The 27,806-nt window shown below is 41.6% G+C and overlaps 1 protein-coding gene and 1 pseudogene across 2 annotated transcripts in view; both read right to left on the bottom strand.

Annotated features, from left to right (window-relative positions):
- The window catches only part of LPGAT1 (lysophosphatidylglycerol acyltransferase 1), a 52,046-nt gene extending 38,650 nt beyond the window's left edge, over window positions 1-13,396 (bottom strand). Inside the window, exons 1-2 of the mRNA XM_081113220.1 lie at window positions 13,205-13,396; window positions 12,102-12,366 (exon numbers count right to left, since the gene is read on the bottom strand). Coding sequence (XP_080969346.1) covers window positions 12,102-12,366; window positions 13,205-13,330 — 391 coding nt within the window. The 5' untranslated portion in view covers window positions 13,331-13,396. The remainder of the gene's footprint in view (window positions 1-12,101; window positions 12,367-13,204) is intronic.
- A 9,218-nt stretch (window positions 13,397-22,614) lies between these two features.
- Window positions 22,615-23,511, bottom strand: LOC308534727 (proteasome subunit alpha type-4-like; annotated as a pseudogene). Its single transcript has one exon. The product of its transcript is annotated as a proteasome subunit alpha type-4-like (transcript).
- Window positions 23,512-27,806: the final 4,295 nt, after the last annotated feature.

Below are 27,806 nucleotides of genomic sequence, written 5' to 3'. Positions count from 1 at the left end.
TCTTGCCCCTCCCATTTACCCTTTCCTTGACATAAAAGCAGCCTAAACTCTGTACTTTCTTAAGATGAATTTGAAGCATCACTAAGTCTTCCATCTTCTCAGTTGGTGCCTTCTTGGTCAATTTAACTTTTCCATATGCCAAACTCTGACATTTTGAATTTTGGTCTTTCGAAGTGTCGGGTACACTGACTTCGGTCTGGTAAGACTTCACTGCATGCTCTATGTCCAATCCCTCAGCTAGTTCCTACAACTTTCCTCCTACAAAACTCTTCAATTAGTTCACTTATTTCCATCTCACTGCCATCACCTAGACCCGTGGTCGGCAAACCGCGGCTCGCGAGCCACATGCGGCTCTTTGGCCCTTTGAGTGTGGCTCTTCCACAAAATACCACGTGCGGGCGTGCACGTACAGTGCGACTGAAACTTCACGGCCCATGCACAGAAGTCGGTATTTTGTAGAAGAGCCACGCTCAAGGGGCCAAAGAGCCGCATGTGGCTCGCGAGCTGCGGTTTGCCGACCACTGACCTACACCAAGCAACTATCACCTCACCTGTCTAAGGTGACCATCTTCCAGAGGGTATCTTTGTACACTCTCAATTCTCTCTGATCCATTTCCACAAAGTCCGCAGAGTATAGAATTACAAATATGAATTTGATCTCACCATCCCCTTACTTAAAATCATTGAATGGTTTCCTCTTAATATAAATTTTAAAATCCTTAATATGCACTTAAAAAGCCTCAATGGATTTGGCCTTATCAATTCCCATCACAACCACTCTACTCCTCTCCTCATTCACTCCATACTGCAGTCAATCCAGCCTTCCCTTTGTTCCTCAAACATGACAAATCTCTTTCATCCTCTGTATACTCTGCCCCTTACCCAGCATCACCTGGTCAACTCCTACTCATTCCTCAGTTCTGTCTCAGTACCACTTTCTCAAGGAGGCATTCCTCCCTGACAACACTCATTTCCAGATTAAGCCCTCTGTTACTTAATTGCATAGCCCCTCTACTTGTTCTTTGTAGCCCTTCTCACAGTTGTGATTACATGGTTATCAGGTGACTCCTGTTGTCTCCCACACAAAACAGTCAACTACAGAAGCACAGGAGCTGTGCTGTTTTGTCACTGTTCTCCCACCACCAGCACAGGGCCTGACAGAGAAGGCACTCAAATATTATCAGAATAGGTGACTGAATCAATTAGAAGACAGGTAAACATAAATTGCTCTGAAGCATTTCATAATGATGAAACTGAGGCTCAGAGAAGTGACTTAACTAGCTCAAAGTTATACAACTAGTAAGTTGTGGTGGCAGGACCCAAACTCATATTAACTCAAAAGTCAATTTTTAAAAAGATATCATACTATCTCTAATATCATATTTAATTTAGCAGTATCATGGGTGCCCGGCTAGCTCAGTCAGTAGAGCATGAGACTCTTAATTTAGCAGTATCTATTCTTCATTAAAAATACAACATCTTTATATACGTATTTTGGGCTTAAAATGGTTTTAAATGATTATTTCAGTTTTAAAATAAATGCCCAATTCAGTCTCTCATGTATAAAAATCAATTCTATCCCACCCACAAAAAAACAGCCTGCCACTCACTAAAAATGACCCTTGTTCCTTACCATGTAATTTATACTTTATTCTACAAAATAAATGTAGCTTCCAGTTAATTTTCATCTCTGGAAGGACCTCAATTACCTTTAAAAAATGGAACCATCACATTAGGGAAAAATGTGCATATTGATTTCCATTTTCTAGAAAACTTTTTGCAGGTCTCTTTTGGAAACATATTTCATAGTAAACGTAACTATTCCCCAAGCCATCCATCAAAATAAAAACTATGCCAAAAATCCTTTTGGTAGAAATTAGTCTAAATCACATTCTCTAGCACAGTATTTTACAAATCAATAACTTTGCTAACTGGCAGTAGGTAGTCAATAAACATTTGGTTGATCAATCACACAAGATACTCCTACAACTAATGTTCTATTTTCTTGAGAAAGCAAATATTGTTATTAACAATAACTCCTACTGAAACACATAACTAGTAAGCATTTCTTCAACATAGAGGTAGGAAAGGGTCATTTAACCCATTATAAATATTGTTAAAAAAAACTATTGTCAGTGAACATTTTAAAATCCAAAATAAAGTTAAATTAGGATTTCTGAATTACTACTGAAGTCATAATATATAACAAAAAGGGTCATGAATTTTTAATGAATTAAAATACTTTAAAGTATACTTAACACTCAAAACTTATCACAACACTACAGTAATAAAAATAGCATGTTACTGGCATAAAGAGAGACATATACAATCAAAGAATTAAAATTGACAGTCCAGAAATAAACCCATATGGCCAACTGATTTTTAACAAGAGTACTAAGGTCGCTCAATGTGGAAAGAATCGTTTCAACAAACTATGCTAGGACAACTGGATATTCTTATGCAAAAGAAGGAAGTTTGGACCTTTAACATATGCCAGAGAGAAAAATTAATGCAAAATGGATCGGAGACTTAAATATAAATGCTAAACTCTTCAAAGGAAACATAAGTGTAAATCTTCATGACCTTGGTTGGATTAGGCAATGGTTTCCCAGATATGACATCAAAAGCACAAGTAACCAAAAAAAAAAAAAAAATTGATACGGTATAGTATACAGACTATAGAAAAAATATAATAATTCAACTAGAGGCCCAGTGCTCGAATTCATGCACAGGTGGGGTCACGGGGTGGGGAGGAGAGTGCCAGGATGCATTTGGCCCTCCAGGGAAGTGGTAGGACGCCCTTGCAGGCCCAGGATCTGGATCTGTCCCGCTGACATTCATGGTGGTTATCGGGAGCCACCTGGCAGCCACTTTTATATTGTTTCTTCTTTGCAGAGCATCTAGGGAGGGGAAGTGGCCATGGCTGACTTCTAGAAGGCTGGCAGCACTGTCAGGATCATGCTGCTGCGCTGGTCTGTTGGTGCCTGGCCCATTCTCCAGAGATTGGACCTGCAGGACTACTGAAGGAGTGAGTGGCTGCAGCCCGGGCTGGTGGGCTGCCAGGACAGGTCTGTCAGTTGAGCAGCACTCCTGCTGTGGGAGCGCACTGACCACCAGGGGCCAGCTCCTGCGATGAGCACCTGCCCCCTGGTGGTCAGTGTGTGTTATAGCAACAGGTTGTCACTTAGGCTTTTATATATAGATAGATAATAAAAAGACAAACAACCGGCCCTGGCTGGTGTGCTCAGTTGGTTGAACATTGTCCCATGCACCAGGGGGTCGCCAGTTCAATTCCTGGTCAGGGCACATGCCCAGCTTGCTGGCTCAATCCCCAGTAGGGGGTGTGCAGGAGGCAACCCATAGATGTTTCTCTCTCATGGATGTTTCTCTCTCTCTCTCCCTTCTTCTCTCTCCTTAAAATCACATTTTAAAAAAAGACAAACAACCTCATTTAAAAACGGGCAAAGGATTTTGACACATTGCAGACCAGTAGTTTTATTGTTAGCTTTACCCAGTGGCCAGATAAGTTTCTATTGAACGAGTACAAAAAACATTTTACATAAATGTTAAAGGCACGCCATTAAATACCCATTGCATTTTGGGGTTATTTATTACATGTTCTTACACACTAATATTTTTTAAAGTATGATACTTTGTAAAACACTGTATAATATGAAAACATGAGAATTCTCGTGATCTGTCCGCAATTTAATAGACATTTCTCCAGAGATACAAATAGCTAATAAGCACATGAAAAGATGCTCAACATCATTAGTCATTAGGGAAATGCAAATCTAAACCACAATGAGCTACCACTTCACTTACATAGGATGGCCAAATTTAAACTCCAATAACCCAGAAAATAAGTATTAGTGCAGATGTAGAGAAATTAAAACTCTTCTAAATAGGGAATGTATAATGGGACAGCTGCTATGGAAAACAGTTTGGCAACGCCTCAAAAAGTTAAACATAGAATTATCATATGACCCAGCAATTTGACTCCTAGGTCCAAGAGAATTAAAAACATATGCTCAAACAACTATATGCCAACAAGCTGGACAATATGAATGAAATAGACAAATTCCTAGAAAAATACAAACTCCCAAAACTGAATCAGGAAGAATCAAAAAACTTGAATAGGCCAATAACAACTGATGAAATACAAGCAGTAATCAAACAACTCCCACCAAACAAAAACCCAGGCCCAGAAGGCTCCACAGGGGAGTTTTACCAAACATTCAAAGAAGAACTAACACCTATACTTCTCAAACTATTTCAGAAAATCTAAGAGGAAGGAACACTTCCAAATTCTTTTTATGAGGCCAGTATTATCCTAATTCCTAAACCAGATAAAGACACTACAAAGAAAGAGAATTACAGGCCAATATCCCTGATGAACATAGATGCCAAAATCCTCAACAAAATATTAGCAAATCGCACCCAACAATATATTAAAAAGATCATACACCATGATCAAGAGGGATTATATCAGGGATGCAAGGCTGGTACAATATTTGCAAATCAATACACGTGATACATCACATAAACAAGTTGAAAGACAAAAATCACATGATCATATCAATAGACGCAGAAAACACATTCAACAAAATCCAACACCCATTTTTTATAAAAACTCTCAGCAAAGTGGGAATAGAGGGGGCATATCTCAACATGATAAAGGCCATTATATGACAAACCTATAGCCAATGGGCAAAAACTAAAACCATTTCCCCTACGAACAGGAACAAGACAGGGATGCCCACTTTCACCACTCCTGTTTGACATAGTTCTGGAAGTGCTAGCCATAGCGATCAGACAAGAAGAAATAAAAGGCATCCAATTCGCAATGACATGATATTGTACATAGAAAACCCCAAAGACTCCATCAAAAAACTAATAGACTTAATAAATGAATTCGGCAATGTAGCAGAATACAAAATTAACACCCAGAAATCTATGGCTTTTTTATATACCAATAATGAACTCACAGAAAGAGAAACAAACAAACAAAAAAATTCCATTTACCATTGCAACAAAAAAACTAAGATACCTAGGAAAAACGTATGTCCACACAGAGACTTACACATGAATATTCACAGCAGCATTATTTACAATAGCCAAAATGTGTAAACAAACCAAATTTTCATCAATTGATGAATGTATAAACAAAGTGTGATCTATCCATACAATGAAATATTCAATCATACAAAGGAATGAAAGACTGACATGTTACAATATAGACACACCTTGAGAACATTATGCTAAATGAAAGAAGCCAGACTCAAAAGACCATATATTGTACGATTCCATTTATAGGAAATGTCCAGAATAGGCAAATCCATAGAGATAGAACATAGATTAGTGGTTGCCAGAGGTTAGAGAGGAAGAAATGGGGAGTCACTGCTAATGGGTGGGGGGGGGGTGATTAAATGTTCCGGAATTAGTGAACGGGGAGGATGGTTGTATAATCTTGCAATTATAATAAAGACCACTAAATTGTACATTTTAATATGGTAAATTCTAAGGTGTGTGAATTATATCTCTTTGGGGTAGATAGGCAAAAAACATCAAATCATAAGGAAAAATTCAAGCTGGCTTCACACATCTCCATGACAACATTTAATGCCAAGAGACATTTTTACAACACCTGTAAGAAAGAAAGAGTAAGTCAAGGATTTTATTGCCTACTAAGATGTCCTTTGAGTATAAAGCAATTAAAAGAAGTTCTGAAAATATCGTAAAAATAATATTCCTATGTTGTTCCCATGATTCCTTATTGAGAAACTACTAGAGGATGCACTTTAGCCAACCAAAGGCTGACAGGGAAAGTCTTCATCAAAAGTGCTTGGGTGGGCACTATATATATTTAACTGAAGAATTAAGACTAAACCAGAAGGAAATGAGGGTAATAAAATAAAACATAAATATTATAGGCCATAACAAAATATAAATGCAAGTAACAAAAACTGGAAGAAAAGAGAGAGTGAGCAGGGAGCACTGATTACTGATTACCTTGATGTAATAGCTGAGAGTAAATGGATAGCCTTAAAGCTCACAAAGCAAGTAGTATAAGTATAAGACTCATAATAGTGCAAATTTAAATATATTGTGAATAAATATTATTGACCATTGACTAAAATTGGATGATGGAAACGAGAAAGAGGAAGAGAGAAGAGAGGATTTAAAAAGAATTTTACCTTTGTTTATCGAAAGACAACTAATAGTTATTATCAATACAGAACTAAAGCTATCATATAAAGTAACTGAGAAGACAAATATACAAGCCTTACTAAATATCAGAACAATAAAAAAGCAAAGAAAAACAGACTACACAGTGAAAGGCTTAAAATTTATATATATAAAAACAGAAAACAAAATAAAGTACAATGACAGAGCACTGATAAAACATAATCTGACATATCAATAAATGTAAATGGATTCAACTCATTAAAAGAGATTTTCAAATTGATTGATAAAGCAAAACCTAATTCTATACTGATTATTAGACACATATCTAAATCAGTCATTTAAAAAGTTCAAAAACAAAAGGATGGGCAAAGATATACCAGGCAAATGTAAACAAAAAGAAAGTAGGAATTGTTTCACCAGCTCTTTATCTGAATCCAGAATCCGAAGTTTTACGCACTAAAAATACTGCTTCATAAGCTTCTGTAATACTGCACATGGGCATGAATGAATATATATTTCCAAAAGAAAAGCTATCTAGAATAAATTACTCAATTACATTTGATCTTTGAAATAAAGCTACTTATCAAATTTGAAGTACCACCAGGCTGCTGAATTTAAAGCATTTAGTAATATTTACCTTTAATGATTTATTTTCTATATAAAAATCAAAACATTGTACTGAAAACTCCTCAGCTGAATTTATGTCAAGATCAGTTTTCAACCTAACATTATACAGCAACTCCTCACTCTAATGGGTTTATCGTCAAGCATTCAAAAATTAAAATTCCAGTTGGACTATTGTTCTCTGTAAGAGGAGAGACTGAAGTAGGATTTTTATCACTTACAGTACACTAAAAATACTTCCGATGAAGCAACATGTTTTTAACTTCTTCCAGAAATCCAGACATAATAGAAGCTCAATAAAGGTGTGTTAAGTTAGCAAATGCGGTATTATAGGATATGTATTTATATGTATTTATATGTATGTGTGTGAAAAACATGACGCAGTTTCAGATTTATATTTGGGGATTGCAATACCTGGATATCAGACCTTTCAGGAAGGTAGGCAGCTAAAGCACCTCAGCTGGGGCCAAGAAAGAAAGAAGGGATCGTTCAAGAAATATGTAGACACTATGGAGCACTCTGAGCATCGGGCACCAAACTGGGCTCCAGGGTTATAAAGAAGATCATGTCTCCAGTGCCCACCGAGCAGGTAAGGATCTAGTGCCGCCTCCCCCGCCCCCGCCACCCCCATCTCCAGTGAGTCAAAGCCAGATCAAGACATCTGACTCCCAGAGTTGTAAATTGCAGTGTTCTCTCCCTTGAACAATGCCTTTCATATGTTGACAGGGCTCACAGTAAAACAACACTTTCAGTAGCACTACCTAGTACAGATAGATACAAACTTTTCTGATCTTCTCTATTTAACTCTATTATATTTTACTTTTTAAAAATGTTCATCTTGACACACTAAATTGGTTTATGACTCAATCAAGGTGGAAAAATACTGCTCTAGAGGATATATTTTCTACATTTTTCTAGAATTTCAAGGTCATACATAATTCCAAATTTTTTTTCTCACAGGGTGAATTTGTATCCCAGTAAAAAACACAATCAAATAATCAACCCACAAAGACTAACATAGAACCATGACAGCTGTCACTTGGGGAGTAGGAGGAAGCTAAACCTAATCTCCATCAGCTTCCCTAAAACCACCCAAGTAAATACCCACTCTAAGAGAAACAGCATTTGCTAAGCAAAAATAGTTTAGTGGCAAGTGCCCTGACAACCCCAGCTTCCTTTCAGCTTGACTATGGCCCCAAAAGACTCACCCTATATAACTGGTGCTTCCAGTTACAATGAATATTTTTAAACAATTTTGTGTAAGAGACTTTAATTAAATGTGTTTGGATGGGGAACAATGAATTTATTAAAATAAGTGAATGAGATTCAAAACAAACATTTTATTTTTAAAAATTCTCTCTGGAATTTGTCAGTGTCCACTTAAGTTGAGGGGAGAGAAGTGTACTGATTTATCACAGATATGAATCATTCATTAAGCTAGTACCTCTTTTGGTGTGCCCTTGAAATATTAGCGCAAAAGCAGTATACACGTTTTCCTCCACGTGAGATATTTCTACAGCCCTTCCCACAAAAGGAAATCCAGTACCAACAAGCATCACTACTTCGTCTCAAGCTAGAGATGAACAAAACAAACCCCAATATCTTCAGAGATCTTTTAAGAACTGTGTTCCCCCCATGCCCTGGCCTAGAAGCACAGGTGATTAGAGTGATACCCAGGTGGTAGGGGCACATGCCTGGGTTGTAGGCTGCATTCCTGGTGGGGGTGGCCGATCCCTGATTCTCTCTCATCACTGGTGTTTCTCTCTCTCTCTTTTTCTCCCTCTATAAATGTAATAAAAATATATAAAAAATAAATATAAATAAATAAAAAGAACTGTGTTCCCCTAACAAGACATAAAGTCAGAAACCAGCAGAAAGGCCAGAAAACCCCTTTCCATCCTCTTTGTCTTCTCCAGCTCTGAGAACTCAAATGAAATACAAAACTGTTCATTCAAGCCCTAGCCGGTTTGGCTCAGTGGATAGAGCGTTGGCCTGCGGACTAAAGGGTCGCAGGTTCGATTCTGGCCAAGGGCATATGTCTGGGTTGCGGGCTTGATCCCCAGTAGGGGACATGCAGGAGGCAGCCTATCAATGATTCTCTCTCATCATTGATGTTTCTATCTCTCTATCTCTCTCCTTTCCTCTCTAAAATCAATTAAAAAAAGTATATTTAAAAAAAAAATGTTCATTCAACTTCATTCCCCATCCAAGAAGCATGTCTGAGTTTAAAGGACACAGTTTAGTGACATTTGCCTCAAATTAAAAGATAATTGTAAAAAGCGTGAATAAATCTTCGGGCCTTTCCTAAAAGAAACCTATTTAGAACTATGTTTAGAAAAGTATTCTTTATAAAGATAAAATGCATTTTTCCTAAGAAATAGGAGAAAGCCATACTGACTATTCATTAACTCTGTCCAACAAAACTTTCTGTAATGATGGAAATGTTATACATCTGCACTGTCCCATACAATAGCCACTAGACACCTAGTACAGAGCACTTGAAATGTGGTTGGTGTGACTGAGAAACTAAATTTTATTTCATTTTAATTAATTTAATTTAAATAGCCACAGAGTCTAGAAACTACCATATAGGGCAGTGTAGGATTGATAAGCAACATAAGCCGTGTAATCGACTTGTCTTAGACAGAATACCACATTTTGAAAAAATGATACTCTAAACCAATATTCACTTTTCAGCTTCCTAATTAATATTTAATTAATTCATATTTAAGGTTTCCTCGGAAGTGGTTTTTCGACAAAGTTTGGCCATTTTTATTCTAAAACATGAACAGACGAGACCTGCTGAGAATTCCTTTAACAAGGTTCAATTTTCCATCTGTGAAATTTCAGCAGAGTTTCAGAAAGGGGGGAAAAAACAAAACTTAAACCCATCCTCCTCTTGATACAAAAGGAAGAAATGAAAGATAAATTCCTACAGAGGTTATTATGACCTCCTAGACTAGTGATTTTCAACCAGTGTGCGAGCGAGGGCAGGCACACTGGTGTGCCACAAGAATTTTTAAAACATGCACTGACTTCTTTTCCCTTAGATTGTCAAATTTAAAAAATGACAACAGCCAACACAACAATAGCTGTCCAATGTAAGTCAAAATTATATATTTTTTTATCAGATTGGCAAAAAAAAAAAGTAACTTTTTTTTGGTGTGCTGCAGAATTTTAGTAATTAGTTTATGTGTGCCATGAGATGACAAAGGTTGGAAATCACTGTCCTAGATGCTTTTTTGGGTACATCTGCCCATCAGTCCCTGCTTATGTTTGCTTTAGACCCAGTTGCAGCTTTCAACGAATGTCATTCCTACATTTGTTTGACCTCTTGACGGTGCTCTGCTATGATCAAACCATGACCAGACCCTCTAAAAGTAGTCTACCTATAGAAAAACCATTTAAAATAAGCACACGAAAATAATCTACTCTTAAGTGAGACAAACTGACCAAATGGTCAAAATGCAATAGCCTGAAGACAACAAATGCTTCAGAGAGACTAAAATGTGCAGATCATGTCAAGACCAAGCAGGTGGCCAAAGAAACATGCAGTTCCATAGACAGCAAGGAAGAGACACCCCAAGAAAATACGCTTAAAATACACTGCGGCCCTGCTGTGGCCATAGGATAAGTAACTTTAACTTCAAGCAGCATTACAGCTGCACTCCTTACGATCTCAAGGTCAATGTCAAATTAATTTTTTTCAGTTTCTCATCATGCTAACACTTACACACAAATATACCACACACACACGCACAAGCATTTCAGTAATTCCATCGAGTTTAAGTAGAATGAACTTTGAGAATTTACACCTAAAAACACTATCAACTCATTTTAAAAAAGCAACTGAAGTATACCATACAGAGAACAAAGCCACTCGTACCATATAGGATATCTGGGGAAGCACAAACTATCTTCAGCAAAGCAATTCTAAAACAGCACTGCAGTTCAGGTAAATGTTCAACACCATAGGTGAGAACTTCATTTTTTCTCTATCGCCCCTACTGCTACCACAAGATCCTATGAAAGGACTAGAAGCTCACTAACTATGCCCAAAAAGCATTAGGATCTCAACAGAACAAATGACAAGGAAGCAATGCAGACACTACCCAGGGACTCTGGGGTTTCCAGTATCATAAATGGCATCGCCAGGAGGAGGAGAGGCCTCATCTGGGGCGACTGGGAGCACTCTGACCCAGCAAGGGTCTGTCAGACGCCATAAAACCTGGGCGCTGTCAGTCCTTTCCTCACGTGTCTGCACAAAATCTGCAGGTGCAGCCTGGGCAGGAAAGAGGGAGGCAGAGAATTTAAAATGGGGAACTGCTGTGCTGTGTGAGCCTGAGAGTACCTTCCTCACTCTTCTAAGCTCCGAACTACAGACCCCACTGACCCACACCATCTACAGGAGCCCATCAGTCATAAAAATCTAAAAGCCTCAATAGTCTGAGACAAGAAACCTCAGTGCTAAGAAACCTCAATGCTTTTTTTCATCATCCCAATTCTTAGGGGGGGAAAAAAAGTCAAATCAATATACTACACAATGGAGAATTTTCATCAGTGAGGCACAAGCTCTCACAGCACACCAGGCCTCAAAACAGAAAACAGACCCCACTTCTCCGCTAGGTCTCTAAAAGCCCACTCCAGAACAGCACTGGTCCTGCTTCCCGAAATGCAAGGTAAAGGCAGAAATAAAAACGTGCTTAAAGGCATTCAGAAGATAAATTAGCTTAACATATGTTAAACTGAACCTTTACATTTAATATTCTAATACAGATTTATGAGATAAAACAGAGGTTCTAGTAAGCAAAAGAAACATACGTAACAGAAAAGAGTCATTTTTTGCTTGGCTTAAAATGTTAACAGTACAATTATTATATTAAATGAAAAAAAAACATATTAAACTATCTTAACACACATATAGCTCAGTCCTTTTTCTAAATGCCCACTGTTTATGAGCTAAGTATCTTACATCTTCATTTTATAAGCCTTCAAATTCTACATAACCCACTCCTATTTCTCTAAGAGAGCTTCTGCAGACCGGTTTTACTAACTGTCAATCACATAAATAACATGTCATTGAAGGAATTTATCAACATATAGTTATGAAATTATACTGCTGGAAATACCCTTATTAATTGGGATTCTAAAGAAAAAAACTCAGAATTGTCTTCTATGTATTTTTCAATAGTCCAAGCGTAAAAACATCGTCCACCCAAAGTATAACATATAGTTAATCATGGCTCCTGAACAGTACATACATAAAACGAAAGGGCTCCCGCTCTTACCTGTATATCCAGCATACCATCCCCATGAAGCCACCATGCCTAGGAGCCATTTGTACATGATTCCTTCAATGTACCAGAAGCTCTTACTGTCCAGCACGCGGAGGGGCTGAAGCACAATCACATAGAAGACGTAGGATGAAATTGCAACCAGGTTGTTGGCAACCATGAAGGCAAACCTCATCAGGGCTTTCACCAAGGTCCAGCCCAGCCAGGGAGCTCGTTCCAAAGTCACAGCCATTCTCACATGGGAGTCCGTCCTGTCTTTCTGGGGTGAAAGGAAAATGCATTTTAAAAAGGCACACGGGTTAAACACATCTACACAGCCACCAACAGAGAAAATCGTCTCCAGCACACACACAAATAAAAATAAATAAAAGAAAATCAGGGATCTCAGTACCTCGGTGATCTCTCCGGGCAATTCCAGAGGGGGACAGAGAGCGAGGGGGGAGGAGCCGCACAAGGTCAAGGGAGCCGCTCACAGCGGCGCAGGGTATGTCATAATATATTTAGCAAAGGAGAGCGCCGTGCCCACGAACTAACCGGCGGCCGTCCTCGCACCGCGCCTCACTGCAGTCTTCTGTTTTAGACACTCAGGCCGACAGACAGACAGACCCACTTGCTTCTGCCACCCTCAGGCTCTCCCAACTGAGGACACGAGTGGCGAGAAGGCTGGCACCTCTCGATCAGATTTCCCAGATTCCGGAGACCCGGTACCCTCTCCAACACCATTCACGCACAGAATCAGTCTCTCGCGTTGGCAAAAGGAGTTCCGCTTAAAAAACGCTCATTTGCGCAAAGGGGGCTTTTGTTTTCCTTTTTTAAGAAAGAAAGGAGGGGGGGCCAGGAAGGGGGCAGAAAGGTGAGAAGAAAGCAAATGGGGGGTAATACAGCGAGAAGGAGGAAGGGCAGGAGGAGGGGAAGGCGAGGGTCAAGGGATGGAGGGGATGAAGTCCCCGAGCGGAGAGGGCCGGGCGCGGGGGAGGATGGAAGGAGCGGGGAGGCGGGGGCGACGACTGCGCCCGGCTGGCGGGTGGAGCCCGCAGCGGTTTCCGCGGGTGGGGACGGGGTCGGGGCGGCGGTGTCGGCCCGCGCGCCCGGCTCACCTCGGCGTGCGCGGCCGGCTGGCGCTGGAGCGCGGGGGCGAGCGGGGCCGGGGACCGGCGGCCCTGGGCGCGCGAGTGCGCGGCGGCGGCGGCGGCGTGTGTCCCCGGACGAGGGGTCGCGGTCATGGACACGGCGGCGGCCCAGGCGCGGCGCGAGCGGGCGCCTTACTGCCCTCGCGGCTGCCTGCGGACAGAGGGACGGCGGGGACTCAGAGGCCGGACCTGTCACCGGGGCGGGTCCCGGGGAGGCGGGCGGACGCCCCGCGCTCCCGCCTCCTCCTCGGGGCCTACCGCGCCCTGGGTCCCTCGTGCTGCCGCCGCCGCGGCCGCCGCCTCCCAGCCGCACGACACCCCTTCCCCACCCCCCGGCGCCTCCCCGGGCCCGGCGCCGCCGCAGCCCCGGGCCTGCGCCCGCCGAGCCGGGTTACCTCGGGCTGGCCGAGCCCCCGCCCGGGCTGCGGGAGCCGGAGGAGCCGGAAGAATGCATGGCCGGCGGCGCGGCCGGCGGAAGGAGGCGGCGGCGCGACCCGGACCCGCTCCTCTGGCTGCGGCGCGGCCCGCGCCCGTCCCTGGCGGCGCGGAAACGCGGTCCCCACGGCCCGATCGCGTTCGCCGGCTGGTGGGGAAGGGAGGCGGGAGGAAGCGGCGGGAGCCGGACTGCGGCGCCGCCGCCCCCAGAGCGCCCTCTAATGAAGGCGCCGCCGCCGCCGCCGGCCCGCTCGGCCCGCCGCCGCCGCGCCCCCGAGCCCGCTGGTCCCAGGGTCAAGGCCCGTGGGGCTGCCTGGCCTCAGGCCGAGACCTTGCCGAGGCCGGGTCGGAGGAGAAGGGCCGCTCGGGAACGGCTAGGAACGAGCCCCATCCTTACGCCACACGAGGGACGCGTGGGTCCAAGTGGAGAGCCCGGTTCAGCCCGGCCCGCCGCCGCGCATTGTTCGGGCGCCTCTGACAGCGGTCGCGGTCACGGCCACGCCGGAGGCTGTCTCCTTGAAGAGTGCGCGCGTCCTCCCTCCCCTCTTGCCTCGGGAAGCCCGGTGGCTCTCGGGGCTTCCCTTCTGAACCTCTCCGGACGATTAAGGTCTAGAGTTTAAAATCAATTTATCTCCAGTGCCAGAATTCTTGTTTCTGGAAAGCACCCGAAGCACAACTGCCATTTGCCATTCATCCTCCCATCCCCACCCGCTCAGAAATAGAAGTCCAGTGGGAATGAGTAGGCTACACAGAGACACGAACATGCAGTTAGTCGGCAGGGCCTGCCATTAGGTGATGAAGAAATGCCGGCCACAGGTAACCCGGACAGGTGGGCACCAGCCGCCTCCTGTTTCAAGGGGGTACCGCCAGAGGAGAACAGAGAACCAGCCCAAAGACCTGCCCACCTGGACATTCTCAAATGGCCTGTCTACATTCCAGTTTGAAAAAGAAACCTGTGGCCCGACTAGCCTGTCTCAGTGGTTGATCGTTGACCTGTGAACCAGGAAGTCATGGTTCAATTTCCCCTCGGGGCACGTGCCCAGGTTGGGGGCTCACCCCCAATAGGGGGCGTGCAAGAGGCAGCCAATCAATGAGTCTCATCATTGATGTCTACCTCTCCCTCTCTCTTCCTCTCTGAAATCAATTTAAAAAACAAACTATTTTTAAATAAATAAATAAAAATAAACTTACAAAAGCTTGTTGTCGCCTGCAGTCACATTTGTAAATGAGGAAGGGGGCAGATTTTACAATTTTCTAGGGAACTGTCATATTTAAATCAAAATGTCACCTATCCTGCCTACTTTGAAAATATTTGTCACTGTGTTTGCTTTGGATTCTCAACTATTTCTCTCTCTCTTTAGCTTCAGTTCTCTTTGGTTCACAGATGAGGGAAAGAAAATTCACCTTATGCTACTAGTATATGAAAGAATACTTTCCATTCCCATTCCCGTTGGAAATGAAGAAATGCGAGAAAGCACAGAGCCTGGCTGCAGTAATTTACTAGATGCCTTTCCATTTATTATTATTTATTTGTATGTGTTATTGCTCTATTTCACTAATATTGTATTTACTATACAAGGCGTAAAAAGACACCAGATCCTGTCAGAGAAATTTCCATATAAGTTCTACTGATGGATAGCAAAAGTTAGATATACTCTTTCTATGGCCTGTATTCCCTCTGAGAATTTAGGTGCCAAGGTAATATCTTCTTTAAATAAAGTTCATGATAATAAAATGGACACATATGTAATACCCTTTGTAATACTTTAAGCAATAAAAAAAAAAATAAAGTTCATGATAGAAATATGTACTGTAGATCATTATTTAAAAAGATAGGTGAGGCACATATTTCTTCTAAGAACCAAGAGTAAACTCCCTAAGGATTCCATGTGGTCCATCCTATCCAGCATTCTCCACATGCTGATAAACACTGGCTGACGCCTGGAGAGATATAATCTACAGTGGAATATATACCTGGTTCCTGGACCACAGAGCATCTGCCAGAGTGCCAGACACACCAGCACTTGCTGAGATGGTATTAGTACCAGACAGGTAGGCCCAGGAAAGAGCCAGAAGCTGGGCAGGACCTTGTACAGTGGGTCTCACTCACACTGTAGTGTGCAAAAAAAATCACTTGGGGTGTCTTACGGAAAAGACAGATTCTTGGGCCTCATTTTAAAACTCTAGGTCCAGAGGGGCCTGGGGACCTGCTTTGTGCATAGGTGTTTCTGATACAGGTAGTATACAGACGCTGCTTTAAGAAACCCTGACCTGAGGGTATCTTGAGATAATCACTTCCTTTTCTAGACCCTTCATAATTCTTTATCATTTGTCCATATCTGTGCTCATCTGTCCATATCATAGTTTGCTAGGGCTACTATAACAAAAGAGCATGGGCTGGGTGACTTAAACAACAGAAGTTTGTTTTCTCTCAGTTCTGAAGGCTAGAAGCCTGAGATCAAGGTATTGGCAGGGTGGTTTCTTCTGAAGCCTCTCTCATTGGCTTATAGGTGATCATCATCTCCCTGTGTCATTCACATGATCATTTCTGTGTGTGCATGTGCCTGGTGTCCGTCTCTCCCTTTGTGTTCTAATCTCTTTTTATAAGACCAGTCACATTGGATAAGGGCCCACTCTAATGACCCCATAGTACTTAATTATGTGCCTTTTATCAAGATCCTATTTCCAAATGTAGTCACATTCTGAGCTACTGAGGGTCAGGGCTTCAATATATAAATTTTAGGGGGTTGGGGGGAGACACAATTCACCCATAACATAATCCTACTGTTTAGGCTGCAGAATTTGCCATGTAAGTAGGTCCTGATGGAAGGGACATAGAAGCCCTAATTTTGATTATTTCAGCTATTTTCTTGACTGGCTCCAACCTCATTAGACTTTTCTTAAAGCTAAGCAAAAAAAAAAAAGAGCAATACATTGTGTTCCAAATGTAGATATGTGTTTTTTTCTTTCCCCAGGGAGAATGAGGGGGCTTATCTTTTTAACTTCCTTTACCACTGGGGCACATTCGGTTTCAAGATAATTCAGTACCTACAATGGAAAAGAAACTGCATTTGGGCTAACTTCTTCAGGGAACAATATCACACACAGTTTATATTTCTTCAGTTTCAGAGTTCATTTTAGATCAATATTTTGTTCTCTTTCACACCACACACACACACACACACACACACACACACACACACACATAAGCAGCCTCCTGAGATTTTTTTCTACAGCTTACTTCTACAACACTACAGGCAGGCAGATATATGAATGCTCTGAAGGACTGTAGCAGGAAGACTGGGGAGGCCAGTTCTTCAGGGTAGACAATATGTAGAAGGCAAGGACTTCCCTCAATGACTAAGTAGCTTCTAGTCCCCTCTCTCGCTACCTTAGAGCCATGTTTACCAAAATACCAACATTAATTAAGTCAAGAAATTCATATACACCCCAATAGGAGGAAAAGGAAAACAGACCCCCACCCTATAGCCAGGGGCGCTATAGTTTCAGTTTCAAAAGCCCACATTTGAACCACAAAAGGATGGTCCTTTGAAAAAGAAATGTGATTTCTCACATTTCCTGGAGTCTCCAGACATTTTAAAACAATCTAACCACAACACCTTAGAAGGTTTAATTCCACCCATCTGGTCCACATATACACAACAAATTAAGTTCTAACAAGGGAGGAGCTCTCTTGGGCAGAAAAAGAACCCTTGGGCCCTCTCTTCTTCCTAGTGGCAATTATAAAAACATTTTACCTGCTGGTGTCTGCACTAAAGCTCCAATGAACTATGTCCTCTCTAGGGGGAAACCCCATCAACAGGGCTGTAAATGTGCAATGATTTGGCACAGGCACCCCACATCATATAAACAGTTGCCGCCTAGAAATTAGCACCCCAAGAGAGTCATGAATTCCATTGTCAGCTTTAACTTCAAACAAAAAGGGAAATATATATGTAAACATACTATATATCAAAATATTTTTTCTTCTATGTTAGTATCAGTAAACATTTTACATAAAATGTATTAGGGCTTATAACCTTAATATTTTTTAGGCAAATTGGGTCAAACAATTATGGCTTGACTGCAGTTTTATTTAATTTGTTGTGGTTGTTGTTAATCCTCACTGGAGGATATTTTTCCCATTGATTTTTAGAGAGAGTGGAATAGAGGAAGGGAAGGAGGAAGAGAAAGATAAACACCGATGTGAGAGAGACACATCGATTTGTTGTCTCCCACACATGCCCTGAGATCGAACCCACAACCTAGGCATGTGCCCTTGACCGGAATCGAAACCTAGACCGTGGGTGCACGGGCCAATGCTCTACCACTAAGCTACAATGGCCAGGACAGACTGCAGTTTTATTTAAACCATTTCAGCAACTTTTCATGAACAAGGTTGGCCCTAAGCAAAATTAAATAAACATTCTCTCTTCTCCTCTGGGCCTCTCTCCTCTTCAACTAATTTCCCCTTTCCAAAATGATCCCTAGTTCCCAAAGGGAAGACTCCACTCTCCCAATAGACAACATTCTAAGCTAGAACCTTTCTCTCACCTGTCCAACATTGCATTCCCTTGGCTCAGCCCAGTCCTTCCTGCCTACTGTGGTAAATTAATTCATGCTGAGATGCTTATAGCTAAAAAACCACGTTCCCTCTTCCTAGAGTATGAACATTTTTTTTAATATATATTTTATTGATTTTTTACAGAGAGGAAGGGAGAGAGATAGAGAGTCAGAAACATCGATGAGAGAGAAACATCGATCAGCTGCCTCCTGCACATCTCCCACTGGGGATGTGCCCGCAACCCAGGTACATGCCCTTGACCGGAATCGAACCTGGGACCTTTCAGTCCGCAGGCCGACGCTCTATCCACTGAGCCAAACCGGTTTTGGCTAGAGTATGAACATTTTATAAAGAACCTCCTAGTGGTAAATTCTCAGGCACTATAGTGGGTGAGTATTCTTGTAAGATATTTTAGAAGCTATCTCAGCAAGTTCCTCCACTCACAGACCTTGTGAAGTCATGGAGTACATACACCTATGGATAAGAAAAATTCACATTTCAAACTGCATTTTCCTAACACAAGAACTAAAACAATCACGTTGTTCCTGATTATGTTAATAATAATAGCCGGCTTCAACTTCTAGGCCCTCTTCTCAGCGCTTTTCATGCATTAACTCATTCAATCATCACAAAGACCTGACAGGGACCATATTGTTACCCATAGTTTACAGATGGGGAGATTAAACAATCTGCCTTAGGTTACTAAGCTAGCAAGTGGCAGGGTGGGGGCTTGGCTCCAGAGCCCATGCTGACCACACACACTGCGCTCTAGGAGAGACCGGTAGAAAAGCTATGCTCCACTCCCCCTGGCCCCTCTGGTGCCCCTGCACCTCCCTGCTCAGCTATTACACTCGTCACACTAATGTACTCACTCCTTGAAAGGATGCAGTGGCACAACTTCACACCCATAAGCTCACGCTTTATTTGTCCATGCTTTTCCCTTCTCTATTTGATCGTATTCATCCAGGTTATGGGGTGGGGCCACAACATTAGTAACAAAGAAACAGAATTTCCGGAGGGTGAGGCCCAGAAATCAGGATTTTAAAAAGATTCCCAGGTGATTCTAAGGTGCAGCCAAGGTTGAGAACCACTGTTCGAGAGCTTATCAATCAATGAGCCATATACACTGACTTAACTATCTCAAGTTCACGTGGCAGAGCCTGATGCTTTTAGGTTGCCTCCATTCACCCCACACTATAATTACCATTTTCAATAAGTGCCATGAAGTTAAAGGTTGGGAAACATTGTCAAATTCTACTTCAATTCTCATTGACTTCTCAACCAGCCTCCTCTACTTTTTTTAAATAAGCATATCCCATAGCTTCAGTTTGGCTGTCTCCCTTAGCTGGCATACCCTCCTTCTTTCTTTTGGACCATCTTTCAACAGCCTGTCTGCTTATCCGAGACTCTGAGTCCCTTCTCTGAGTAACGACTGCATTTATAGAGAGCGCCATGCCGCCTCAAATTAAGGTGAGACTTCGTTCTTCTCTTTCACAGATTCCTTCTGCATGCTTGTGCAGTGGTTAGCCATAATTAATTGCCCAATTAGGAATCTGCACTTCAAGGAGATCTCAGCATACAAACTGAAGAGATTTGAGAAGTTCCAGGGGCACAGTTTCATGGCACTCCACCCAGAATGCAAACAAGTTCTGTCTCCTCCATCTCACCTCTTTACCTGCTGGTCCTTCAGTAGCTTCATCCTTTCCATTTCTCTGTCCTTCCAAGCTCAGCCTCCAGTTCAAAGTCAACTCCACTTTCTTCAGCCTCTCTAGCCCCTTGGAAAAGCTAGGTCTTCTTAAGGTCCCGCGTTTCCCTTAGTTTCTGGACAAAACTGCTCTCCTCACACTTACTTGAATTCCAACTTGGCAATTTTCTTGGGTTCTGTCCATAGATTTTCCCAGCATGGACTTCTTTCTGGAAATAGTATCCGGATGAGCTGCTTTGAACTAGCTTCTTCTCCCTTTGCTCTGCCCTCACCTCCAACCACAGGAAACCCCATTGAATCTCATGACTTCAGCTTTCTTTCACATCTCCAAGTCCTGCCATTGACTGACAACAAGTTCTTGACTTATTCCGGAACCTTATATCTCATAAGTGTCTTATATTTCTGGGTTTTCCCTCAAATTAAAAACAAACAAACAAACAGAAAACTACACTGGATGCCCAGTTGGCATCGCTCAGGGATTGAGTGTCGACCTATGAGCCAGGAGGACACGGTTCGATTCGCGGTCAGGGCACATGCCCAGGTTGTGGGCTGAATCCCAGCGTGAGGGGCGTGCAGGAGGCAGCCAATTAATGATTCTCTCTCATCACTGAGGTTTCTATCTCTCCCTCCCTTCTTCTCTAAAATCAATAAAAATATATTTTTAAAACAACACCAGAGTATCTTTGCTCTGGTGTTGAGGTATGGAATTTAGTGATGTTTGATGAGGGAGAAGAATTCCCCCTTAGGAATGGAACACAGGGTAATTCCACTTATGAACAATGGAAATAGGTGTGGAGAAGTTATGTGGCTTGTTCATCATAGATTGTGTCAGAAATAGAGCCGTTGTGGTCTTACAGTGTGAACAACTCCTGGTTTGCCCAAGACTTTCATCATTTTAGCGTTCAAGTTCCACATCCCAGGAAACTCCTCAGTCCTGTCAGTGGTTAGTGGCCCTATGTGGTCCCCAGGCAGTCCCTCAGCCAGCTTACAGTGGTCCAGCTTCTCTACCCACCACACCTTTTCTGTGCTACACCTGCTCCCTGATCACCTGATACACCAGAGTTAACAAGCCATTCAGGGCTGATAAGTGTGTTTAATGTTTCCTCTAAAGCAGTGGTTCTCAACCTGTGGGTCGCGACCCCTTTGGGAGTCGAATGACCCTTTCACGGGAGTCGCCTAAGACCATCGGAAAACACATATATAATTACATATTGTTTTTGTGATTAATCACTGTGCTTTAATTATGTTCAATTTGTAACAATGAAAATACATCCTGCATATCAGATATTTACATTACGATTCATAACAGTAGCAAAATTATAGTTATGAAGTAGCAACGAAAATAATTTTATGGTTGGGGGTCACCACAACATGAGGGACTGTATTAAAGGGTCGTGGCATTAGGAAGGTTGAGAACCACTGCTCTAAAGCATATTACTTGTGCTTCCCCAGGTTAAATTTCTCCCTCTTATCCAAGCCTTTTCGGGGCAGCTTGGCTCTTTCTGTGGCTTTCATCAGCTTAAATCACATGAGGTTTGAGCAGAAAATTTTCACTCTGCCCCTATTCCAACTGTGTCTTTAAGATTAATTTGTCATATTGGGGACTGACTCTGTTGTAATAAAAATCATGCCACCTTGCATTTCCTCTGCACCTTGCAGTCAACAAAGCTCTCTCTCTCTCTCTTTCTCTCTCTCTCTCTTTCACACACACACACACACACACACACACACACACACACACACATATTATTGGATGCTGCATGCTAACGGTAACCCTGTGAGATAGACAGGCACTTATTAGTTGAAAGAAGTATGAAGGGTAAAGAAAGAATTTCTTTACAAGTGGTTTTCTCTTGAAATGTCTTCAAGAAATATTTAATAAAATATGCTTTCAAATTCTTTGTTTCTCTTAAACTTTGGCTTCAAAGCATAAACTGCAGTGGAGGTCTAAATTATTTGGAATCAGCTGCTGGCAACTACACAGTCTTGAAAAACCCAGAGTAGGGCTGGGGAGGTGGGGTTGGGGGCGGGGGGGTGTCTTGGACCAGCTCCTCCTTCCCAGCACAGCCACAGGCAGGCCCTGGAGTGAGTGCCCCATCCTTTGTCACTCCAAAGGCTGGCAAACCCTCCTCTCTACTCCCTCTCACCCAGAACATTATTTCTATAAGGAAATGCAAACTTACATTCTCTTAAAATATAACCTGATTGTAAATTGGGAACTGTCATTAAAGACACCTCACCCCTTGGTTTCCTTTGTATAGTCTTCTAGACACAAACTCCTGTTTTAAGTACTATGAAGCAAACAAAGCTGTGGGCAAAAGAGTAACACTAAAATACTGCCTCTTAGAGTAGGGGATTTTTAAAGTCTAGAGCCATTCAAGTTATACTAATTATATAGTTTAAGTTCTTGTATGAAAGTTTGATAAAGTTATGTAACCCTCTGTTGAATTGAATGACATTCTCCCAAAAATTTCACGGTTTCTCTATTTCAATGTTTCTTTTTCTTTTTTTTTTCCTTCACCATTTCCATTCTTTCCTAGTTTTATTCCCAAAAAGGGGGGTGGGGGTGGGGGGAGAATGAAAAGGTCCATGAAGAGCAATCATCATTCAACTGGACAGAAATATCGAGGTCCTGATCAGATGGTACCATTTTACTTTCTCACCATCCAGGTTTTAAAAAGGCCAATGCTTTCTCCGTGTGGACAGGATAGCTTTCACACTGAAATAGTACTCCAAAAGACTTCTAAAATCCCCAATTTTGTCTTCTATTTTATCCTTCTCTCTTTGCTCTTTTTCTTTCTTCTCACGCTCGGCCTTAGCTTCTTCTTCCTCGTGTTTTTTTGCCCAACAGTTCCACTTCCTTCTGTTTGAGAACTCTGACGAACGTCTTTCCATTCTCTCTTGTTGGTGGGCCAATTTCCACTTTTTCGGGAGAGGGTTTGGTCACATCCATGGTCTTACTGAGGACGTTGATAGCTGAAGCAAGTACCGACTTCAGAGTCATTTCTCCTTCTTGGTAGTCTTGTTTAAACATTGACACAGCAGCGGCGCTATGATTTCCAATGCATGTGGCTTTCCATCCCCCGGAATTTCTGCTGGGTCGCTTTGATAGAGCTGAAAGCCGTAACGCTTATCCCAGCCAACGTACAGCAGTGAAACACCGCAGGCATGTTTTCCTCCAAACTGTGTATAAGCTTGTTACATATCACACAGTGCCGTAACCAACCGCCCGCAAGCAACTGGCTCCTGATCCTGTCATAAATTCCTCTGAGCAACGAGCCTCAGTTCATTAGTCAGAACATTAGCATCAGAAGCTATGCTTGCCACTCTGCAAGCCATGTCCTCATTGAGTTTATACATTGCTCCGAGGGTTGGGGGGTGGGGGGGTGGGCGGTGAGGTGGGGAGAGGGACTTCATCAAGAATCTTGTGGATGTTACTTCGCTCTGCTGCAAGCAACACACCATCCACGGCTAAAATTCCCAAACGGGTGCCTGCATGTGCAATTGCCTCCATGGCATATTCAACTTGGTACAGCGGCCTTCTGGAGAAAATAGGGTGGTCCTGGAGTCATATCTTCAAGACATGTTTTCTGAACTTCAGGGGCCCGGAGAAAAGACACTGGAGTTGAGTTCTATGAGGAGGGTTTCACCCCGCAGGAGGGAACCACCCTCCATGTTTCTTAAACATGCCTAATCCTAAGAATCGTCTCTGGTTCTTAATTTCAGGCTTTAATATATAGAAGAGTCTCCCGGAGAGCTGTTTAAAATGTCACTTTTTAAAGAACACAAATCCAATATTTTATAGAATATCCCTTATTGTAAGTTTAGTGAATGTTTTCTAGTGATTAGATTTGGGTTATGCATTTTTGGTTCAAATCCTACATAATCCATGTGTCCTTTTCAGAATATTCCCCTCTGGAGACATATGCTATCCATTTACTTCTTATGGGTGAGCTAGACCACATTTTGAGAAATACTTGGCTACTTTGAAAAATATTTGAATAGGCACTTTCTCTTCCAAGAGTTCTCAGAACCTCAAGCGGTCAAAAAAGGAAACAAAACTTCTACTATTCTGAATTTTCTGAACGCTGGTTTGTTAAGGGGCGTACCTGTTTAATTGTCTAGAACAGCGGTTCTCAACGTGTGGGTCGCGACCCTTTGGGGGTCAAACGACCCTTTCACAGGGGTCGCCTAAGACCATCGGAAACACATATATAATTACATATTGTTTACAGTAGCAAAATTACAGTTATGAAGTAGCAACGAAAATAATGTTATGTTTGGGGGTCACCACAACATGAGGAACTGTATTAAAGGGTCGCGGTATTAGGAAAGTTGAGAACCACTGGTCTAGATCACATATTAATCACAGCTGCTATTACATTCAAAACCACAACACACCTTCATGTTTAACTTTTAAAATTCCCACCTCCACTCTACCCTCCATTTCATTCCTAGTAACTATGGATCATGACTTTTATTTTGTTGTTAATACAGGTAATCTATGTGATATGTCATATGACATAACTAGACCCATCCATGCTCTTGATGGTAGCTTAAGGCTGGTAGAAACAACTTCATTTCCTGCATCACACATTTTACAATGGTATATCAGCTTCCCCTTCAACAGTATTCTTTAAAGTACTCACTTATTCTTCCTTTAACTCTAAAACACACTTATTCATGAACTGTTACCTGGTGCTTTACCTTATTACTTATATTTCCATATAAAATTTCTAGCTTGCTATCTTAGTATAGCTACTTCATTGTTGATTATATAAATCTCCTGGCATTCATTCATTCATTCAAACTACAAATAATTTTAAGACTAAAAAAGAATAGGATTTGAGTCTTAAAGAAGCTAGCATTTACTGTGTACCAGCAACTATTACTAGTAGTGTCAGCCACTATTACAGACAGTATGTCATAACACCCAGAGAGGAATGTTTTTGTTACAACCGTTTCACAGACAAGGAAACAGAATTAAATAACTTACTTGACAACAGACTACTAACAAGTGATAGCGCTGGGATTTACTCCTAGGTCAAATTACCTTATATAGACTCTTTTTGGATACCGCCTATAAAACTGTAATGGTAAAGACAGAGTGACAAAATTAAGTCCACAAATTTCAGAATGCTGAAATTAGGTGTGCCTCTCAAAACTGAAAGCGAGACATGGGAACAAAGAAAAGCATTACAAAATGGCCAGAAAACGTTACCCTCTAGAGCACTTCAGGGGAAAACCAGAATTTTCACAAGAGATTCTTTTGAAAACTGAAAATAAAGTTGAAGTCCCCGTCAGTGTTCTCTTCCCCATCCCACCCACCCTCCTTCTTCCTTTTCAATTGTTTACTATTACTGTGTTTTTATACTTTCCAGAAATAAGGTCATTAACAATATAAATAAGGACAAATAAATGTAAAAATAGTATGCCATAAGTGATATCGTGCAACTTGGTACTAGTACTGAGCATGTTTCCAAGATCTAGCATTTCTAACTAACTCTGTCTAATACAAACTGTCTAAAATACATTTTTAATACATTTATTTTAAGGACCACTTAGTATGAATGTACCAAGTGATATACATTTTCACAGTTTATTTATTATGTATTTTTGTAATGAAAAATATTTAGGCTTATAATGGGTTCTTAGGGAAGCTAGGATTGATTGGGAAATGCCTTGAGCTTTGAGATGTACATTATAAATAAAGCCACAAAAGCCAGAGGATAAAGGTTACCCAGAGTTGCCCTAGCCAGTTTGGCTCAGTGAATAGAGCATCAGCCTGTGGACTGAAGGGTCCCGGGTTCGATTCCAGTCAAGGGCACATGCCGGGTTTCGGGCAAAATCCCCAGCAGGGGGTGTGCAGGAGGCAGTTGATTCAATCAATGATTCTTTGTCATCATTGATGTTTCTCTCTCTCTCTTCCTCTTCCTTCCTCTCTGAAAGCAATAAAAATATATTTTTAAAAAATGTTGCCTGGAGTTGGCATTTGGTGTTAGGACGACCCTTTGGATTGAATCTTAAGACCTCCAAACTGGTCACAAAATTAGACATTATTTATTTCAACAATAACTATGTATTAGGAAAAAGAGACAAATGTCAAAGTGGAAGGTATTAAAGACTAATGTTCTGTGTATTTATTTAGCAAACTTTATTTTTTCAGAGCAGGTTTAAGTTTACAGCAAAACTGAGCAAACGTACAGAAAATTCCTATACTACCCTTCCCCTCACACACGTACAGCCTCCTGCACTATCAACATCCTGAATCAGAGTGGTACGTTTGTTATAATCGATGAATCTAATTGACACATTAGCCCCCAATGTTCATAGTTTACATTGGGCTTCACGCTTAGTGGTGTGTATTCTATGGGTTTTGACAAATGTATAAAGAAAAACATTGAAAATCCACCATTGTAGCTTTATATAGAATAGTTTCATTGCCCTAAAAATCCTCTGTATTATTCTTATTCGTTCCTCCCTCCTACAACCCTGGCAACCACTGATCTTTTTACTGTTTCTATAGTTCTGCCTTTTACAGAATGTCATACAGTTGGAATCATATGTGGATAGCCTTTTCAGATTGGCTGCTTTCACTTAGTAATCGCATTTAAGTTATCTCCATGTCTTTTCATGGCTTGATAGCTTATTTCTTTTTAGTGCTGAATATATTCCATTGTCAAGATGTACAACAGTTTATTATTTGCCTACTAAGGGACATCTTCCTTGCTTCCAAGTTTTGGTAATTCTGAATAAAGTTGCTATAAACATCTGTGTGTGGGTTTTGATGTGGACATAAGTTCCCAACGCCTTTGAGTAAATGCCAAGGAGCATGATTGCTTAATTGTATGGTAAGAGTGTGTTTTGTTTTGTAAGAAACAGCCAAACTGTCTTCTCAAGTGGCTGTACCATTCATTTTACATTCTCACCAGCAATGAATGACAGTTTCTGTTGAATTGGTATAATTTCCCTTTTTTTTTTGTTTTGTTAATCCTCACCCGAGGATATTTTTCCATTGATTTTTTAGGGAGATTGGAAGAGAGAGGGAAAGACAGAGAGAAACATCAATGTGAGAGAAACACATGGTTTGGTTGCCTCACCAGGGCCCGGGGTGGGGAGGAGCCTGCAACCAAGGTACGTTCTCTTGATTGGAATCGAACCCGGGACCCTTTGTTCTGCAGGCCGACGCTCTATTCACTGAGCCAAACTGGCTAGGGTATGGTATAATTTCTTATTTAAATGCTTGGTAAGATTCCCCACTGAACTCGTCTGGGCCTGGTGACTGTTACTGAACAAAAAGTGTTTCCAAGTCACAAGATGTGCTACGTTTGAATAATGGATTGTGCACCATAAGTGCTCTAAATTAAAATAATAATGACGAAAAGAAAGGAACAAGACAATTTAAGGGGACAAAGGTAATGAAAGTAGACTCAACGAGGATTAGAAAAAAGGAAATCCAATGGAATCTTTCCTAGTTGATTTCAGAATTTTAAAAGCATAGATATTCCTAAAAAGGAGGGGTGGGGGAAAGGCATGTGGAGTCTTTAACAAGGAAATGGTATGTATGATGGCATCAAGGACAAACTAAACAAAAACAGAATAATAAGACCCTCATAATAACATTAATATAATAACCATGCTCATTCAGCATTTTCTACAAGCATAATGTTAAATATCATAGCATTAGCATATGTAATCTTCACAACAATACTGTGACGTAGGAGCTATTTTCTACCATTTATAAATGAAGAAACTGAGGCTTTGTGACTTTAAATAACTTGTTCAAAGTCATACAAATTCGGGTCTGTCTGACTCCAGAGTTAGAGAATGTGTTTCTACAAAATTCATAGGATCAGTAAGATTTA

The sequence above is a fragment of the Myotis nattereri genome, assembly GCF_964212035.1.
Source record: "Myotis nattereri genome assembly, chromosome: 18".
In the NCBI taxonomy this organism is placed as follows: domain Eukaryota; kingdom Metazoa; phylum Chordata; class Mammalia; order Chiroptera; family Vespertilionidae; genus Myotis; species Myotis nattereri.
The sequence above is the reverse complement of the archived record's forward strand: the minus strand, read 5'-3'. Positions and strand labels throughout refer to the sequence as shown.